General features: G+C 53.9%; 8 protein-coding genes across 8 annotated transcripts; 5 read left to right on the top strand and 3 right to left on the bottom strand.

Moving 5' to 3' along the window:
• Positions 1-634: 634 nt before the first annotated feature.
• Positions 635-1,330, bottom strand: A1O1_03090 (uncharacterized protein; the record flags this gene model as incomplete). The annotated part of the gene is made up of 3 exons (XM_007723997.1): positions 635-979; positions 1,033-1,132; positions 1,188-1,330. The coding sequence occupies 3 exons, from the start codon at positions 1,328-1,330 to the stop codon at positions 635-637; spliced, it is 588 nt and encodes a 195-aa protein (XP_007722187.1).
• An 866-nt stretch (positions 1,331-2,196) lies between these two features.
• A1O1_03091 (uncharacterized protein) lies at positions 2,197-3,301 on the top strand (the record flags this gene model as incomplete). Its single annotated transcript, XM_007723998.1, has 2 exons — positions 2,197-2,286; positions 2,333-3,301. 2 exons carry the CDS (start codon positions 2,197-2,199, stop codon positions 3,299-3,301), a joined length of 1,059 nt encoding a protein of 352 aa, XP_007722188.1.
• A 734-nt stretch (positions 3,302-4,035) lies between these two features.
• Positions 4,036-4,773, top strand: A1O1_03092 (large subunit ribosomal protein L18e; the record flags this gene model as incomplete). Its single annotated transcript, XM_007723999.1, has 3 exons — positions 4,036-4,039; positions 4,099-4,203; positions 4,313-4,773. 3 exons carry the CDS (start codon positions 4,036-4,038, stop codon positions 4,771-4,773), a joined length of 570 nt encoding a protein of 189 aa, XP_007722189.1.
• A 541-nt stretch (positions 4,774-5,314) lies between these two features.
• A1O1_03093 (glutamate-5-semialdehyde dehydrogenase) lies at positions 5,315-6,730 on the bottom strand (the record flags this gene model as incomplete). The annotated part of the gene is made up of 1 exon (XM_007724000.1): positions 5,315-6,730. The coding sequence occupies one exon, from the start codon at positions 6,728-6,730 to the stop codon at positions 5,315-5,317; it is 1,416 nt and encodes a 471-aa protein (XP_007722190.1).
• An 835-nt stretch (positions 6,731-7,565) lies between these two features.
• On the top strand, positions 7,566-9,091 carry A1O1_03094 (uncharacterized protein; the record flags this gene model as incomplete). Its single annotated transcript, XM_007724001.1, has 2 exons — positions 7,566-8,040; positions 8,103-9,091. The coding sequence occupies 2 exons, from the start codon at positions 7,566-7,568 to the stop codon at positions 9,089-9,091; spliced, it is 1,464 nt and encodes a 487-aa protein (XP_007722191.1).
• Positions 9,092-10,137: 1,046 nt separating this feature from the next.
• On the top strand, positions 10,138-12,233 carry A1O1_03095 (uncharacterized protein; the record flags this gene model as incomplete). The annotated part of the gene is made up of 4 exons (XM_007724002.1): positions 10,138-10,794; positions 10,859-11,053; positions 11,153-11,540; positions 11,647-12,233. The coding sequence occupies 4 exons, from the start codon at positions 10,138-10,140 to the stop codon at positions 12,231-12,233; spliced, it is 1,827 nt and encodes a 608-aa protein (XP_007722192.1).
• A 537-nt stretch (positions 12,234-12,770) lies between these two features.
• Positions 12,771-16,178, bottom strand: A1O1_03096 (uncharacterized protein; the record flags this gene model as incomplete). Its single annotated transcript, XM_007724003.1, has 1 exon — positions 12,771-16,178. One exon carries the CDS (start codon positions 16,176-16,178, stop codon positions 12,771-12,773), a length of 3,408 nt encoding a protein of 1,135 aa, XP_007722193.1.
• Positions 16,179-16,801: 623 nt separating this feature from the next.
• On the top strand, positions 16,802-19,160 carry A1O1_03097 (uncharacterized protein; the record flags this gene model as incomplete). Its single annotated transcript, XM_007724004.1, has 2 exons — positions 16,802-16,971; positions 17,024-19,160. 2 exons carry the CDS (start codon positions 16,802-16,804, stop codon positions 19,158-19,160), a joined length of 2,307 nt encoding a protein of 768 aa, XP_007722194.1.
• Positions 19,161-19,279: the final 119 nt, after the last annotated feature.

Consider the following 19,279-nt stretch of genomic DNA (forward strand, 5'->3'; position numbering starts at 1 on the left):
TGATCTTGGTGAGAACGGTAGTAAAAGCGCGATGGAGGATGGGAACGACGAAGGCGGCAGGATCGTAGCGCTAGAGGCTCGAAAACGAAGGGTCGCGAGGGCGGATCGAGCGGATGTGGTAGATGGACCGGACGGCAACGTTTCGATTTCGGTGTGAGAAAAGGGATAAAACTGGACGAGGAGAAACGATGTCTGAGAGTCAAGTCGTGTCGAAGGGAACGGAAGCAGCGAGGATCGGCGGCACAGTTGTTCAGATATCGTCGGATCGTTCGCATCGAAGGTTCGATCGATTACGCTATCGAAGTAATGGTTGATCTGGAAACCCGCGTGCTCTACAGGATCGTGCCTGTACCGAGAGCTCGAGATCGGTTCTAACCTCATGTTAGGTCACTCAGCCACCAGCATCTGCTCCCTGAGCACTTCGGGTCATAATTTGCTGTCAAAAGACCATAGCAACACTGTCAAGAGCAGAAATAAAGGAAAACCTATCACTTCCTGTGCCTCGAAAAGTCTTCACTTTTGCTTTTGATGCCGCGGCAGCGATCCGCAGTAAAGCCTGTTTGCCATCACTCTGCAGTATCGAGCTCATCGTGGGCGGGGGGCGGCGAGTCCAGGGCTGATGCGGGTGTCAGCTTCAATTCCAGGCAGCATCGGTGTCCATGTCCATCGTACCTTTCCGGTCGTCGCCATTTGTGGCTGCTTCGCGGTCATCATCACGTCGGTCTCGGTCGTCCTTCATGTCACGGTCACGATCACGATCGGCGGGACTGCGAGAGCGGCGTCGGTCATCGTAATCGCGGTCGCGTTCGCGTTCGCGATCACGGTCGCGGTCACGGCGATCATCCTTGCGAGGAGAGTATTCACGGCGGCGGGGTGACGGGGAACGGTAGCTTCGACGAGGAGGAGTGCGGTCACGACGTTCACGGCCTCCACGACCAGCTTCGTAGCGCCAGGTAGCAGACGGAGGAGTACGAGCCCACTAGATAATATGGTAAGCCGCGAACAGAATTAGATACGTGAGAATGTTCCTACCTCGATTTTCAGAACATCATCCCTTCCGATCCGCTTGTTATGCATTTCATGGTAGGCGTCGTCAGCATCTCGGCGGCTTTCGTACTCCACAAAGGCAAAGCTGCACCACTTCGTCAGCTCACCATGCAATCGCGCACAAAGAAGCTGCAACTTACAGTCGGCTAGAGGCGGTCCTAGGAGCTGGAATGTCGCATCTTACCAGCCGCCCATAGTGCTCAAACTCGTAGGCGAGGTCACGAGCGCGAGTACCGTGACCAAAGCCGGTGACATAGAGGGTGGTTCCAGAGCGAGAAGACATGATCGTTTCGAGGTCAGGTCGCAGCGAGCAGAATGGTTCAGATAATGCGGCAGAGAGTCAGTCGTGCACAAAGATGCCTTGGACACAGAACGGTCGTCCGGCAATGCTGCAAATGACGGATATTGCAATCTGGGGTTGGCGGAATCGAAGCTGATGGATGATAGAAGAGGCAGCAAGTAGCAGTGGGAAAAAGAGAAGGCGTTCGTTCTCCCAGAGATGGTTAGGTAGGTTACTGGTAGTAGGTAACCGCAGGTGCGCCCTGACCCAGCGCAAAAATGGAGCTAATCCAAAACTAGATAGGGGCTTGGCGGGCCGTCGACTCAGGGAGCCAGTCGTTGCTCGTGTGATAAGTGGCAGTGAAGCGCAAGTCTCAGATGAAAAGGATCGGGTGCAACAAGGAACCTCTCACACCTGAGACTCACTTATATCACTTGAATTCCCCATACGCCTGACTCTGAGGTGTTGGTGACAAAATCCACAACCGCAGTTTTACCGTTCCACCTTACATCTACTTGCCCTGTTTTCCCCCTGTGCTGCGCCATCCTCTCGTCCGAGTCGACCATCACATATTCCACCCTCCGTTGAATCTACCGGTGTAGCTGGATAACATAGAAGCTGAAATACATTGGGGCGACACACCTTAGGAAGATTTTTGCAGCGTTGACTGCCGAAAGAATATCATACCATACACTATGCTGTCTTGCAAACACCAATCCTGAGATTTTCTATGGACACCGAATTATCTTTCAGCACCGGGAAAGCAATTGCTGTCACACCCTTACACTCGCTACTGGCTACCTCGAGATCGTTACAATCGGCTTCGTGCCTTGATCCGCAGGGATTGGCGCAAAGTGCGCATCGCAATCATGCGTCTTGGAGAGAAGGATTCTGTGACGGCCAACGGTAACAATGGGCAAAGTTCGACTTCGCTCCGCGAGTTGACGAGCTTGCCAGAGGTGAGTTTGCTCAAAGGCATGTACAGTCATCTTCTGACAAGCGTAGAACCCTGCAACTATGGCCACCAGCGATTTCGTCCTCCAGATGCGAGAATTTGTTTCCACGCCGTTCACAGCCGCATTCATAGCGGGAGGCATCGCAGGCGCTGTATCCCGAACCGTTGTATCACCATTGGAACGATTAAAGATTCTATACCAAGTGCAAGACGCAGGTCGCAATGAATACAAGATGTCTATTGCCAAGGCTCTTAGGAAGATGTACAGAGATGAGGGCTGGAGAGGATTCATGAGGGGAAATGGCACAAATTGCGTACGCATTGTCCCCTATTCTGCTGTCCAATTTGGCAGCTACAGCATCTACAAACGCTTCGCGGAACCATCACCAGGCGCCGACCTTGACCCCATCCGTCGGCTCTTATGCGGTGGTTTGGCTGGGATAACATCCGTTGTCTTCACCTACCCCCTTGATATCGTGCGCACGCGTTTGTCAATACAGTCAGCATCATTTGCTGCGCTGGAAAAGCAAGAGGGCAAACTCCCAGGCATGTGGCAGACCATGGTCACAATGTACAAAAATGAAGGAGGCGTCTTTGGTCTTTACCGCGGCATCATACCAACTGTAGCAGGTGTGGCACCCTACGTTGGACTCAATTTCATGGTCTATGAATCGATCAGGACCTATTTCACAGAGCCTGGGGAGAAGAACCCTGCTTGGTACAGCAAACTAGCTGCCGGAGCCATATCTGGAGCGGTGGCTCAGACTTTCACATATCCGTTCGATGTGCTTCGTCGACGTTTCCAGATCAACTCGATGTCCGGCATGGGTTACAGATACAAATCACTGTGGGATGCGATCAGGACTATCGTCACCCAAGAGGGCGTCGCAGGTCTTTATAAAGGGATTATGCCCAACTTACTCAAAGTGGCTCCCAGCATGGCAAGCAGCTGGTTGAGCTTTGAGATTGCTAGAGACTATTTGGTTGCTCTAGCTCCCGAGAAGGAAGATCCCCTGTGATGGAACAGTTATGAAAATGAGACACAGGTACGCAAGTCAGCAAATGCTGACAGCCCCGACGATGTCACCCTCTGAAACTTTACCATTCGACCGTGAGTCTCCAAAGAGAGGAGGAGGATCTTTCGCAGAATTGGGGCCAGTAGACTATGATCATGCAGAAACGGCGTCCCTCAGCCGGGTCGGACCATTGTGCTCACACGGCTACTAAATACTTGCCTGATAAATAGGGCATCCGGGCATTCATGGAGTCGAGGGTCACCGCGACAAGACTAGAACGACGGAAGGGGGCACTTTGATTAGTAGTAGCAAGGCGCTGCAGGCATCAACCATTGAGCATTTTCAGATAAACCCAATTTCTAGTACTGCGTTCATTGCTCCCACCGTACCGGCTTCCTGTTCGGAAGACATACGAGTCCACGGCACCATCCGATAAACAAGAAGTGAAAGCGTTGCTGGAAACATGGCTAACCGTACCTAAGGTACGTACATCTCGTTCAATTTCAAGGCTGCCGATCCCACGTGCTTGATAAGATAAGCCAAGGTTCCTTTTCCAACGTTGCCGCTAGGCAGTCACGTGGTACCTGGCCAAGCGGCCCCTCGAAACCGGTTTAGCGTATCACAAATCTTGGCAAGCGCACGACTTCGTGGCTTTTCGTCTCTAAATTTCAGGTGCGGTGTGTCGTTGACGACGTTCAATCAATTTCAAACAGCCACCACCAGCGACAACAGCGATCATGGGTACGGGGACTGCTCTTCTACAGACTGCCGTTGCAGTGTCACTGACTCTTGTCGACCAGGTATCGACCTCGATCGCCATCACGTCAAGGCTAGCCACCGCAAGGCGCCCAAGAGCGACAATGTCTACCTCAAGCTCTTGGTGAAGCTGTATCGCTTCCTTGCCCGTACGTTGACAACCAACAATCTCAGCAGCGCAGGCTATTTGCGAAGGAGAACGGCCAGAGAGAAAAGCAGAGGACTTGTTGGCTGACAATTGAATTTTACCTGAAACAGGCCGAACCGATGCCAACTTCAACAAGGTGGTGCTCAAGCGCCTGTTTATGTCCCGCATCAACCGCCCCCCCATGTCGATCTCGCGCATCGTCAGCAAAGTAGCGACCCCCTCGGCAGAAAAGGCGTACAAGGACAAGACCATCGCTGTGGTTGGCACCGTGACCGACGACAACCGTCTGTTGACTGTCCCCGAACTGCACATTGCTGCCCTGCGATTCACAGCGACTGCCCGCGCCCGGATCGAGAAGGCCGGCGGTGAGTGCTTGACCTTCGACCAATTGGCCCTGAGACACCCTACCGGAAGCAACGTCGTGCTGCTGCGAGGACCCAAGAACGCCCGTGAGGCCGTCAAGCACTTCGGTTTCGGACCCCACAGTCACAAGAAGCCCTACGTCGAGAGCAAGGGTCGCAAATTCGAGCGCGCCAGAGGCCGAAGACGGTCCAAGGGTTTCAAGGTGTAAATGGGTGGATGTGGTGGTTGTTATCATCTTACTCTCGACCTTTCTAGTGAGGAGCGAGGTGGTGTGATTAGCCAAAAGACGGTGTGGTTCCAAACTGGCTTGTGTAGTGCAGCGACTGGCGCACGGCTTGAGCGCGAAGACGGCAGGGCGACTACGAAGGATTTTTTCTCTCTAGGAGATGCAAAAGAGGAAAAGCATTCGGCTCGTGTGTCACTCACCTCCTCGAAATGAACCCGATCGTGTGAGGTGACCTGGTCTTCGAGGTCTGCATGGTTACGATCAATCAAGAATTCTGAGACGAAGGCCAAAATTTCAATGTTGATTCAAAAAGAACCGCTCCATTTCCCGTAGCTGGATTCGCCTTTTTATCCATTGCTGTCATCAACTTTTCGCGTATCTGGAATGCTGTATTTTGTTATCCCTCATTCATTCTGAACTCCAAAGTTCGACGTTTTTAGTCTTGATATCTACAGCCCACCAGACTCCAAGCATCATAATGCTACCGACCGCTTCGTTACAAGGCTCATCGCATGGAAGCATGTCAAGGAGCAAGCTTCTCGTGTTTGTATCTCCGTTTGCCCTTCCCCTCACCATACTCGGCGGCTGTCTGTCCGTGCCCTCTGAGCTTGTACTTGTAGATTGTAAGCCCTTCAAGGCCTACAGGCCCCCTAGAATGGATCTTGTTGGTACTGATGCCGACTTCGGTACCGAATCCGTACCGCATCCCGTCTGCAAAGCGAGTCGAGGCGTTCCAATACACGCCAGCCGAGTCGACGGCAGACATGAACTTTTCAGCGGCCGCGGAGGAAGCGGTGACGATGCAATCGGTGTGCTTGGAGCCATGGGTATTGATATGCGCAATGGCCAGCTCGAGTGACGTGTCGTCTCCGCTGACCGATCCCGAATCGCCGTTGGTCGTGGACTGAGAGGCAGAGGGATACCCCGGGACAGTCTTGACGGCCATAACAAGATCCAGAAACTCGGTGTTGAAGTCCTCCTCGGTGGCATCCTGCACGAGTACCGCGGACGAGGGAGCCAACGACTCCTTAAGAGCGGCTTTACTCTTCTCATCACAGCGCAATGAAACTCCCTTGGCCAACAAAGCCTCCGCTACAGCAGGCAACACCGTCCTCAAGACATCCTCATGCACCAGCAACGTCTCCGCGGCGTTGCATGCCGCCGGGTAATCGCATTTGGCATCAACAACGACTTTCACAGCGACATCCCTATCGGCGTCGCGATGCAGGTAGACACTGCACAGGCCGTCCGCGTGGCCGAGAACCGGGATCTTGGTGTGGTCCTTGACATAGCGGACCAGCTCGTTCCCGCCACGGGGGATGACGAGGTCGATATAGCGGTCCAGGCCGAGCAGCTGGTCGATAACGTCTCTCGTCTTGACGAGCTGGACGGCGGCGTTGGGGACCTTTGTAGCCTCAAGCGCGGTGCCGATGACGGTCGCAATGGTCTCGAATGAGTTCGAACTTTCCTTCCCGCCTTTCAAGATCGCCGCGTTGCCGGACTTGATGGCCAGCGCGGCGATGTTGGCAATCACCTCCGGCCGCGCCTCGAAGATGATCAGCAGCACGCCGATCGGGCACGACACCCGCTCCAGCTCCAGCCCGTCGTCCAGTCGCGTGCGTAAGTCAATTTTGCCGATCGGGTCGTCGAGCCGGCGCACATCCAGAATCCCGGACAGCATGTCGTCGTATTTTCCGGGGCGCGACAGGTCCAACCGTTTCAGCACGCTCTGGCTGAGGTGCCCGGACTGCGAGGCCTGCGTGGCCAGAGTCATGTCTCGCGCGTTGGCGGCTAAGATGGCTTGTTTGTTGGCGAGCAGCGCGTCGTGCATCGCTGTGAGCGCTTCATTGCGGTCGGACACTGGCAGAACGGCCAGAGTCCGCGCTGCAATCGAGGCCGCTCGGGCGGCGGCCTCGGGCGTCGATTCTGTCAGGGACATGTTCGTCTCTTCGATATGTCCACACTGCCAGTGGTAAGGTGAATCACGGGTGTTAAGACGCCGCCTGACACTCCAAAATCAACTCTCGCTGTTCGTCGACGCGGAAAGTGGTAGATGACTCAAACAGGCGAGTGGTGGGAAGAAATTTTGCCCCCGTATAGTAAATGTCGGCCTCGTAAGTACAGCCTTCTGAATGGCCTGCAGTGCCTGCTTTTTTTTCTCGCTCGAGGGCGCCTTTGCACAATGAAAGGCGTCTTGGATTTGTCGGCAGTCTAATACTTGCTGGTTAATATCTCGGATTTGATGTTGGATTTCGAAGCACTGTCATGATTACAGAGTATTGGAAGGCAAGCGGTGCTATTTTACCTTGTAATCAATGTTCCAGCCTTAAGGCAAGCTATAAGCTGGGGGCTAGGGGGCTAAGGGGCTAGTGCCCGGGGCTTGCCTGAAGCATTTCACGTGCAGAGCTCCCTAGCCTGAGGGGCGCCGCCTAAGTCCTGTTAGGTTAGTTAGAGGCTCCTAGCATGACTGTTCTCTTAGTGGAAGCTCCTTAGGTTTAGGCGTTGGTTAGGGAGGCTCCTAAGGCCTGGCGTCACCGTTTGCCCGGTGGATGCTGCGCTGCGGATGGGGGGCTGCAATGACATCGTCGCTCCTTGGATTGAGGTTGATGGTCTATCTGTGCTCTCTGTACGTCGCGTTGAATCATTCAACCATCAAAACATCCGCCATCTATCACAAGTCCCCCCTTCTTCATCTCACCCTTCCACATGCCTGTCTTTTCATCACCTCAGTAACAGGGGCCTGCAATCGTGCCCTTCTGATGAACTCGTCCATCATGATTGCGCCGACTCCCCCTTCTCTGCTCCTCCTTGACCTGCCGGACGAGATCCTGATCACGATCCTCGGCTTCCTCGATCTTGCGGGCCTGCGCCATGCCGTTCAAGTCTGCAAACATTTCAACGGCCTGGCGGAACCTTTCCTGTACCACACTATCCATGTTCTCAATGGCTTACAAGCCGCCGCTCTGTCGGCCAGTCTACAAGCGAATCCCCGCCGTGCCACCTGGATCCGCTCTCTACTCGTCTCCACCAAGTTCGGCGAAGATGAAGGCTTGAGCCTGTTGCCGCCTCACATGGCCCAAATGCGCAACCTTCAAATCCTACGCCTCGAAACCCCCGATTGTAATGCCAAGTTCCCGGAAGAGAGGGTGGCATGGGTCAGTCTCCAGGACAGATATGAGCGCATCTTCGAGAGCGCCTCAGCCGTGGTGCCCAAGTCGGCGGATAGAGTACTTCCAAACCTGCGAGAATGTAGGCCACCCCACCAGCCAACGGCGAGATGCTCGTTCTCGAACTGGACTGACCCATCCCAGGCACTCTGCACTTCGTGGACGGTCAGAAAGAAATGTATTCTATGACCAGATATCCTATGCTCTTCCTGCATCCCAATCTCCGGTCCCTTACCATATCCTGTGCCAGTACCGACTTCCCCGACAGGCTGCTTACACCGTTCCAAGGTGACCACACGCTGGTCAAGTCAACCAACCTCGAACACTTACACCTCGAAGAATGCGACATCTTCTCGCCGTCTCTAGGTATTCTCCTAAGCTTTCCTCGAGCCTTGAAATCGCTCAAAATCAGTGAGGGAATCCGCTACGATGGCATATTCAGTGCTAGGAGTAGTCGCCTGCACGGTAACGTGTCTCCGCAACCGTTCGTGGACGCACTATCCGAGCACTGCACCAACACCCTCGAGCACCTGTCCTTGGCTCTGGGGTACATGCGGCAAGGGTTTGAAAACATCACTTACCCAGGGTGCTTTCTTAATCTCACCGCGTTCCATGCGATGAAGCAGCTCGACCTGGATGTCCGCACCGGCAATCTCGTCAGGCTCCGAACCAACTGCGACCACGGCACCTGGCGGAGGTTGCCACCCAACCTAGAAACCTTCAAGATCTTTGGCATTCCATTTGGCGAACGACCTCCGTTCCACGCCCGCCGACGGGTCTGGCTTCCCTTCGAGACCTGCCTGGTGAGGGACAAAGCTAGACATGGGGTCCCGAAGTTGAAGAACCTGATATGCTCCTACGAGTACTATCGAGAAGACGACGAGGAGCTGCCACTCAGCATATCCGATGACGGTGATAGCGTCTATGATATCAGCCAGGTTGTAGTGGCTCAGCAGAGAATGACCGACAGGTGTAACGAACTGGCCCCCCTCTTCAAACGACACGGCGTGAGATTGGAAATCGAAGTCGTGGTTCTTCCCAATGGGTTCATACCTCCTTATCTCTTTACTGAGGACAGGCCGAAGCCCTTCACACTATGGCAATCGGCTCCACCGACAACACCACTTTGCTGAGTGCTTCACATCGTCGGGGGGCCCGGATTGACTCCATCGTGGCAGGTTTATGTCCAGTGTGGGTGGCTCCCAATTGACGGAGTTGCACTGGAACCTCAGACTCATCAGACTATGTGACGAATCCGAGTTACGACAGCTGCGATACGTCACTGAGGGCATTAAAACGATATTCATAAGATTTGGCACAGTATGGCCTTGCTGACATATGGCCGTCAACGGACGTATCTTGCTGCCTGCTTCGGCCATCGATTGCGCCGGCCATCAATCATTGGTGAAGATCACTATTCATTTGATCGCTACACGGCGGGGAGGATCCTGACTACGAGACATTTTCGAAACTTGGGGGTTGGTTTGGTTCCCCGACATCCTCCATACACAGTACTGCAAATCAATCCTGGCTGGAAGCCTGATTGCTGCTTTTACAGGCCGATTACTGATCTGTCCGACTTGACTGATTCATCAACAACCACAACCCCTGCTTCGCGCCGCTACTTGTCAACTACTACTGCAATTGGATTACTTTACGAGCAACCCCTGCACAAGTCTGTCGGTAAAGCTTGATCACCTCCTGACTGATCAGCCTTCCACCCCCGGCACGTGACATGTCCGTGTCTGGTAGCACTGATTGAGCATTCTCATCCAACGACTCGACAAGCCTCGACCCAGCGCGCCCTTGGTGGCCTTGTTGTGTTGCTGACAGTTGTGCTTGCTAAGGTGAATGTCCCCGAACCTTGCCTTACGGGCAGAACAATGTCACCAAGATGCCTCAGAGGCACTCTTTCGACGTCGTCATTGGGTATATGTACACAATTAGTGGAACAGCTTTGCAGCCGATCTCGACTTCCACATGTCGCGGGGACCAGCCACTGCTGTTAGGGGTGATTAATACGACGCATATTATATATCATGCCTCCGTACGCCCCGAAGGAAGCCATGGCCTTCCTTCAGAAAGTCCTCCTGATCAACCAAGCCACTATTCTGCTGCCTCCTCCTACAATACTCTCGCCGGCTCCATAGGTGCCTTAGAAGCATAAGCACTCGCAACAATGGGCAACGCAATGGCAGACGTCATCCAGGATTCTCCCTTGGGACAGATCCTCCGGTTCGTCACACGAAATAAGGTCTATGCCTTCCCCGAAGACGATCCTAACTTCAAGATCCCATGGGAGGATACTTCTTTGTCTGAGAAGGAGAAAGAAATCGAAGCCGATCTGGGCAGCCTTGCCACTCCAGACGCCCTGTTGCCGCCGCAGTCCTTCGTGACCCGTGACGATGTTGAAGGCGGAGGACTCAGTACCATCCCTACCTCTCATTCCTCTGCGCGTTCGCGCATCGGGGTTGTCACGACCAGAACAATTACCCGAGAGCGGACCGTCCCGTTCTCGAGAGAACGTTTTGAAGTGGAACAAGAAGAGGCCATCGAGCGCCAACAGAGCAGCATAATCGCTCCTCAAAGGACGGCCGACGGCATCATCCTTGTGGATTGGTATACCACGGACGACTCGGCCAATCCGCAAAACTGGAACAGCTGGAAAAAGGCATGGGTCTCTTCAGTCATATGGATGTACACTTTCGCGGTCTACTGTGCCAGTGCCATCTACACCTCGGCGGAACCGCAGATCATGGAGAAGTTCGGGGTTGGGACGAGCAAGGCTGCATTGGGTCTGAGCATGTATGTTCTGGGCTATGGCACGGGACCTATGGTATGTATTGCTCTGCTTGCCTGAATCCGTATGAGGAGGACGAATCAACTGACGATGCAACCAGCTCTTTTCGCCCCTATCAGAGATACCAATTATTGGGCGCAATATTCCATATGTTATTTCGTTTGGCCTGTTCGTCATCCTCTGCGTCCCAACAGCATTGGCCGACAGCTATGCTACGCTTTTGATCCTACGGTTCTTGACAGGCTTCATGGGGAGTCCCTGTCTGGCCACCGGTGGCGCCACCATGGGAGATATGGTATGTGAAATTTGTTCTTCCATTCCCTCGTTCTTGATGGTTCATGCTGGAGGTCAACTACAACGGGATTGAAGCCTTTACTGACGACGTCAACTACAGTACGGACTCCTCAAGCTTCCCTATGCATTGACTGCCTGGGTCGCAGCGGCATTCTGCGCACCAGCCGTCGGCCCTCTTTTGTCCGGCTTCAGTGTGGTGGTGAAAGGCTGGCGCTGGGCCCTTTGGGAAGTCCTCTGGGGCGCGGCACCGGTGTTTGTCCTCATGTTCATCTCCATGCCCGAGACCAGCGCCAACAACATCCTCCTCCGACGCGCCCAACGTCTTCGCAAGCTCACTGGCAATCCCAACCTCAAGTCTCAAGGCGAGATCGATCAAGGCAACCTCAGCTTCAGCAAGATTGCCGGCGAACAGCTATGGAAGCCGATTGAGATCTTCATCAAAGACCCAGCAGTCTTCTTCACCAATGTCTACACCAGTCTGATCTATGGTGAGTGAACTCTTTCTGATCTGACCTTGAGCACTGGATTTCTCCTCCGGTCTCGTTCATCATCCTGGCCACTCCTCCTCCGAAGCTAACCATGGTCGCGCGACAGGAATCTACTACTCCTTCTTCGAGGCCTTCCCGCTCGTCTACCTCGGCGTGTACGGCTTCAACATCGGCCAACTCGGCATCGTCTTCACCTGCATCGTGGCCGGCTGCGTCATCGGCATTGTCATCTACTGCTCCTACGTCTACTGGTACCTGGAGCCGGACATCAAGAAGAACGGCCTGCGCGCCCAGGAACACCGCCTCGTCCCCGCCCTGTTCGCCGTCACCCTCATGCCCGCCGGCATGTTCTGGTTCGGCTGGACCGCCCAGGCCGACATCCACTGGATCGTCAGCGTCATCGGCATCACCTTGTACGCCGTCGGCGCCTTCATCGTCTTCCAGTGCATCTTCATGTACCTGCCCCTCACCTACCCGGCCTACGCCGCCAGTCTGTTCGCCGCTAACGACCTCTGTCGCTCCGCGCTGGCCGCCGGCGCCGTCATCTTCGCCCACCCGCTCTACGTCAACCTCGGCATCGGCCGCGGCATCAGTCTGCTCGGCGGCTTGCTCGGCGGCGGCGTCCTCGGCATGTGGCTGCTGTGGTACTTCGGTGCCAGTCTTCGCGCCAGGAGCAAGTTCGCCATGAAATAGTTGATATCGTGGTTGTCTTGCTCTTCTGCTCTCGGGAGTCTTGAATCTCGATTCGCGATTCTCGATGACCCGAGGTTGTTCTTTCTGACAAATGCAGAATGGGCTGGTAACTGAGAAAAGGCTGGAAGGAGTGCTGTCGAGGACTGCCGGGTGCGTAATCACCGCTCCTATTCCCATATCGACAGAATCCTGTATGGGAAGGAGACGGTGATGATTGTGGTGTGCTGCGCGTTCCGGGGAGGAAATTGCGAAACAAGACCGACCATTCTCTATAGAGGGTCTACTAATTCTTCTATTGATGATTTGACTATACGTATATACCCAACTCTAGAATGTGCTGCTGTGATAGTCTGGACTGCTTTTCTCACAATTCATTGCTCTGAGGATCCGGGTGATAAATAGGGTATTCTCACTGCGAAGTATTTTCAAGATGACATTCATGGACTGCTAACAGAACTTTCATACACTCTTGTCTACTCAGACTGCCCTTCTTTACACATTGTGTCATTTCCAATGCGCCTTGCGTCGGCCCACATCTTAACATACACTTTCATCACTCGGAATCTGCGATCGTCTACTTGTTTCATCGCTTTCTCCTATTCCGTATGGGTGGGCGCCTGTATCCCCCGGCCCATCTTGAGACAGCTTGTTCTCACTCTGATGATCGCGCTTCGGTCGTCGCGACGCTGCCAACTCTGCATCGTGAGCAACTCGTCGAATCCAATTGCCGTCGCGGGACAGGAATAGTTCAATCTCCGCATCGGTCGGCCACCCAAGGGTCGCACAATGCAGTCTGGCCTCTTGAATCGTCTCGGAGTTCACGCGGAGGGGAGTCTCGAACGAGATGGCATCATGACCATCCACAGAGCGAGGTGGGCTGCCTTCAAGGAACAGCCGAATCGCGCACAAGATGTTGTGGAGGGGAGGCAGATGCCCGGTCCACGACGGTTCCAGATCGTCGCTGCTGACGTCCTGGTGTTTGTTCAACGACTCGAAAGCCTTGGCGTGTCCGTTCAACCATTGCACTAGCGCCACAAGACCATCGACATCGTGGGTCAACACCAGGACTCGCACCAACAATTGGAGGTCACGGGCTTCGGGCACGACTAGAAGCGGAACAGTGGCCGGAGGAAGGAAAGGTGTGATCCTTCGACCATAGACGGCGTGCAGGAAAATCGCCTTTGCGAACCAACTGTACCGTGAAGTCGGCACATGGAGACGTCGATCTTTGAGCAGCAGAGACACAATCCGTGCGGCTTGTCTGAATGTTTCGAGATCCGGGTGTATGTGCCACGGTCTTGACGATGCTCCGAACGTCATCCACAAACGCAACCAGATACCGTATTTCATGTCGCGAACCGTCCAAGAGTCGACGTTGTCCCTCAAGGCCATGCCCCGGGCCTCCATCAAGCAAGCGATAGAACCTTCAAGGAGCGCATTCCATAAGCGGGGATTGGTTGAGCGTCCGACGTTCAAGAGCTCCCATGCATAGGCAAAGGGAGTTGTTGTCTCATTGGCACGGGGCCTATTGCTTCCGCCGAAGGTGCTTTCGCCTGTCGACCTGAATTCGGGCTCATCCTCGAACCCATGTCTGGATAATAGTCCAATCAGAGCGGCCAAAGTATGGTCCGGCACAGTGCTCAAAGTCTGGCGGATTACCGTAGGCGAGTAGTCTCCAGCGTGACGAAGGACTCGTTTTGTGAGCTCATCCCACCTACTGTCCTGGATGTAAGAGAAACCAGCCGAAATATTCGGCGCACTTTTCAGGAGGCCGCTGAGTATACTGCCCCCGGGCTTCACGCCCATCCGTAGCATGTGTTGGTAGAATTCTTCTGCAGAAGGGACGTCCCTCTCAATGTAGATCAAGTCGCGTGGGTTTACAGAGTCTTCGAATACTTCTTTGACATCGCCGGGAGTATATGCTGCTCCATATTGGGAGTCTGTCGTAACTGTCTGGACAAGTAACTTCTCCAGCATGGCGAAGTAGGGTAGATACTGTACTCGGGATGGATCTGTTGATTTCTCGTAGGCACAAAACGATGCCCAGGCTTCCCTTCTGCTCCTTGTAGCCCGTATACGAGCGGCCCACAGAGCCGGTCCCTCAGAAGCGTTCGTGCGCCGGGGCGACGTCTTCCAGGGTCGAGAAGGCCGCGTCAAAATTGACCGAGTCTGGATGGTAGGGCTTTTGTCCGTGTCCCAGCCTGCCAACACAGCAGCACTCTTTTCCCATTCGCCGTGGACGTAACCAGCCTCGTTCATTCGCCCCAGGAGTTTCATCACACGGCTTTCCTTACCGGGATATTCGAGGTCTTGTTCTATACCGGACCGGATCTGTCGCCATGGTGGCCAGGACGGAGCTTTTGCCTCTGCCCATATCCGCTCATGCTTGGTTTTCCGGTGCAATAATTGGACTGTGATGAGAGCGCGGTAACCTTCGCGTGTGATCGGCAGCTGTGGTTCGAATGCTACCATTAGACGGACAAGAGCTAGCTGCGCGTTCTGCTGTTGTTGGTACGCATTGAAAGGCGTTTTGGCAGGCGTCAAGGCAATCAATGTCAGAAAACGATTGAAGACGTGGGTCAGACGACTTGACTCCAGTCTCGCAAGTGGTCGCTCAGCGCCGTAATAGTCGGAGAAAAGATGACCAATAATCAAGCTGATATCACCAAGGCAGTCAGGCGCAACTCGTCGTGCATGTCGCAGGAGTCTGACTATTAAGCACACCCTTGTGATCCAGCCCCATCCAGAGTACTGCTTCGTTTCCTGCGATGTCTTCAGTTCGGCCAAGATGCTTTTGATGATTTCCTTCAACGCAAAATTGCTGATCGAGTGTGCTCGTAGAAGTTGCAGGAGGACAAATTTGGGCATGGCTGGTTTCTGTGACCTTCGCAGGTCTTCAACCAACAGTGTATACCTTTGTACCGCTAGGTCGACTGTTTGGGATGAGAAGATCCATGACCAGCTTGCAACGTCAGCAACATCAAAGCCGGTCGTGGCAAGGACCTCAAGAGACACTGTGTCGAACGTTGACCGTAGATTCTGAGCGAGGACGTCTTCAAGCTCGGCCGAGTCCCAATCCACGGAAGGGTCGCGGATGGCAGGCTCAATTTTGCGGAGATAGTCGAGAACCAGTTTACGAAGAGGGGTTGACGACCGGAATGTGGCTGCATTCGATGCCTTATCTTCGATGAAGCTCTCCTCCCACTCAACAGGATTCACGTATGAGAGGTCGACCTTTTTACCTCTAACATTGGAGGGAAGGAACGTTGACAACTGTCTGGATGTATGTCGGTCAACAGAGTCATCTTCGGCATCAAAATCAAGTTCTGTAGCAACACAGGCCTCTTCCCGCTCAGCCTCCGCTTCATTTTGTGATTCCGGGAACGGGTTCCACGGCGCAACTTTCGATCGTGCTGGCGTAGATTGGGACTGACTGCTGACTAGAGGAGTTGGTTCAGGTACACCTGCATTTGCCTGTGGGAGAGACTCATTGGGCGTAACAGCATAAGTGGTGGAAGAATCAGATGTGACGGCCTCATGTAAACACTTGCACTGGGACAAGTTACGCCGGAGTCCAGGTGTACTCGGTGGCAACACCTTTGTCAACGGCAGGCGCACAAAGACGCACTGGGATAAGTCAGACACGACGACCAAGCTCAAGAGCACCGTGACTCTCACCACATTTCTCCCTGCCACGAGATACCGACGTGGAACAGGAAAAGTAGAGATCACACGTTGGACGTTGACCATCCATTGATGCTTCAATCGGGAAGCAATTGGTCTGTGAAGGCCGTATTGGCGGACTCGGGAGCGTGGAGGATACGACGAGCTCAGCAATGTACCCTCGTGAGTAAAAATGCAGCGGAAATGAGCCAGGTGCTGCTGGCGGATGCTGTGAAGGAGCTCGATTAGTTGGACATGGAGGACATTTGGACGTTTACTCATATCTCGAGCGCAGGCGCCGCAAAGACAGAAAGAGCCTGAGAACCTTCCTGCCAAGGCCAGATGGAGTCTAACTCGACTAGTGCTCATGCACTAGCCTAGAGTGGCATTCTAGTCGTGCTAAGTGATCAACGTTAATGTCTAGTATGTTTAGTGGTGACTCGCCGCAAAAGACTTGCAGTGCACCACCATTTCCAAATCTCCTACCGGCATTGTCCAGTCCCATCGTCGCGACCTACGATTCCCCAGCGCGTTGACGAGGGTGGCAGACACAAGCAAAGCTTCACTCAACATACCGTCGCTCATTACTGCATTGCCCCCGGCCTTTTGGGTATCATCCTCTCCGGCATTGCCTTCTCCTTAGGGAGGTCAATATCGTCTGCACATCGCCCTTGCAGACTCCCTGCACTCCATCGCGCATCCGGCGATCTCATCACGACCGACCTCGTTACCAACCGCGCAAGTCCCTTGACTCCCGCGCATTATACACAAGAAGGGGGGCATCCACGTCAATGTTTTCGACATAGAGTTCATCTGCATGTTGTTACGCCGGTCTGGACCTCTGCTTTCGTCCCCAAACATATAATCAACCATTCCGCACCAGGCTGTTCCTTCTAGACAGCATCATGGCCGAAGAAAATGGGGTATCTCAACAGGATGACACTATTTCTGTGTCGACCACGCATCTTGGGAAGCGCAAGCGCACGGTCTCTCCAGACCCTGCAAAATCGCCAACAAAAGTAAAAGATTCACCTTTGCAGGCCGCTCTGCAAGAAGTCCTGCGAACACTTCGCAAGTGCGTTTCTCTCTGTGCACACTTCCTTCCTTGCAGCTAATGTATTTTACAGACATGATTCTACACCCTCGTTGCTGAATTATCCGTTACCGTCGACTGTGGAAGCCCATGATCCGAAACGAGCGCGCCTTGCGAAGACTGATTCGCAGAACGACACGATCGAAAGTCGAATTCTTGCAGGAACATACTCTTCCTTTCATGCGCTCCTGGAAGATTTGAACACTGTCAAAGACGCTATCATCAAAGACCTATCCGAACCAAGTACGAACGGCACAACTCAAACCTCCAGCCCACCTAAACCGGGCATCTCGGACAGACTAACCAACATGGTGAAACTTGTTTCCATGCTCGATAATGAAGCATCCAAAGGCTCCGAGGCAGCTACTACAACCCCCGAGGGCGAAGATCTAGCGAAGACCGACCTTCCCGGCATCCGATCCCGACATGTTCTCTCCCTACGAAGCCAGGTCAACGGAGGTGCTCACTTACTGTATTCAGGTCTTGAGACCGGTCAGCTCGCCGAGGAAGTTGACGTCGATACGACACCTGAGGTCGACGGGGTGACTTTGCCCAATGGGTTCGAGCTGACTGACTTTGCGGATTTGGGAGGGGATGGGAAGCAACAAAGTCAAGAAAAGCGACTGTTTGGCACCGTCTTCCGTCCGTCGAGTCGATTAAAACCCTTGGAAACCCCACGCCCGCCCAAGACTACTGTCCGAGGAGGTACTCTGGACTTTATCCCATACTGGGCCCAGATTGAAAAAGACCCTCGATTCCCGCAAGATTACAGGTTTGCCAGACTTCCTACGGGGTCATGGTTGAGCTATGGAGGTAGCGGCACTTCGGAGCAACATGACCAGAAACGCTCGCGACAGCTTTCTGTAGCGAATGACTTCAAGGCAGCGCTTGAGGGAAATGACGTGCAACAGCGAAGTAACGTCAACGCGGATGCATTGTACGCCTCAGTTTATTCATCATTCGCACCCTGTTACGACAATTCAGTTTCCATATACTCTGAAAAGGAGAGAGCCCGGCATTGGTACCGCAAATACGGTGAACAGAAGCTATCTAGGATTTTTAGGGTTTCTGGTTCAGTAGATTCGACCGAAGACGCAGCCACCGCAGAAGAAGAAAAGTTGGACAACTTTGAAGAGGCTGTGGCAAATTATGAACCAGTACAGGAAGAGGAAGCTTTCCCCGTTCAGAAGGAGCCTGAGGATGTTGACGATCTTCTGCAGCAAGTGTCGGAATTGCTCGAAACCTTGGCTTCTTACCAAAAGAACCGCAGCCTCGAACCGGTTGTATCTGGGAGCGTTCCGAAACCGACCGAGCCCGAGATTGACATGTTTGAAGTGCTCAAAAGTCAACTGAGGATCCTCGTTTCGACGTTGCCACCGTTTGCCGTCGCGAAACTGGACGGAGATCAGCTAGAAGCTCTGAACATTTCGACCACCCTACTTGTCGAACCGCCGGATTATCCAGGGACAAGTCAGGTCGAGGACCATACATTGCGTCGTCAGAAGGTGCCCCAGCAAGCCCCCTCGGCGGCCAGCCGTCCCACGGTAACTCCTCAGCTTCGGCCCAACTATGGACAAGCCCCAGTGAGTACGGGCGGGTACAATACCCAAGTTCGGAATTACAATGCTGTGCCTGCAACGGCGGGATATGGCATGAGAGGCTCTTACCAAACACCGACCGTGCCACGGCCCGCCTACTCACAGACACCCTACCAGCAGTCCGGCAACCCATATCCATCTCGTCCCACTATCCAACAATTCCAGCGACCTGTGCAGAACGGCTATGGAAACTATGGAGGCACCCCTGTCCAAGCACAGACTCCGGGTTTCGTGCAGCGGCCAGGTCAACCGGGTTACCAGCAACGTCCCCAGGACAATTCCATGGCGAATGTACCACGAGCAGCCTCGCCACAGAAGCCGATCGTCAATGGACAACTTTATGCCCCAAGACAATATCCCGGTCAGCAGGCTCAGTCGCCTTACCCGTTCCAGAGGCAAGGGTCCGGGACGCCTGGCACACCTGGTGTCCTTCCGCAGGTGGGCACCCCGTACGGACGATACGACGGAGGTGCAGCACAGGTCAGGACGGCGGGAGGGGGCTCTGTTCCGCCCGCGAATCAGGCTCAGGTTCAGGCTCCGATGCCAGCCCAGACTGTGGAGGGTCCTCGTTGAGCGGCTACTTCCGCGGGTACGATTTGCTTGCACGAGTATCTTTTTGTCTTACCTTCTGTGTTTGGACCGCCAGTTTATTGAAGACGTGCCCGCGGGGTTTTTGCCGGAGAAGATAGTCA

This window comes from Capronia coronata, assembly GCF_000585585.1.
Source record: "Capronia coronata CBS 617.96 chromosome Unknown acBCG-supercont1.2, whole genome shotgun sequence".
Classification (NCBI taxonomy): Eukaryota; Fungi; Ascomycota; class Eurotiomycetes; order Chaetothyriales; family Herpotrichiellaceae; genus Capronia; species Capronia coronata.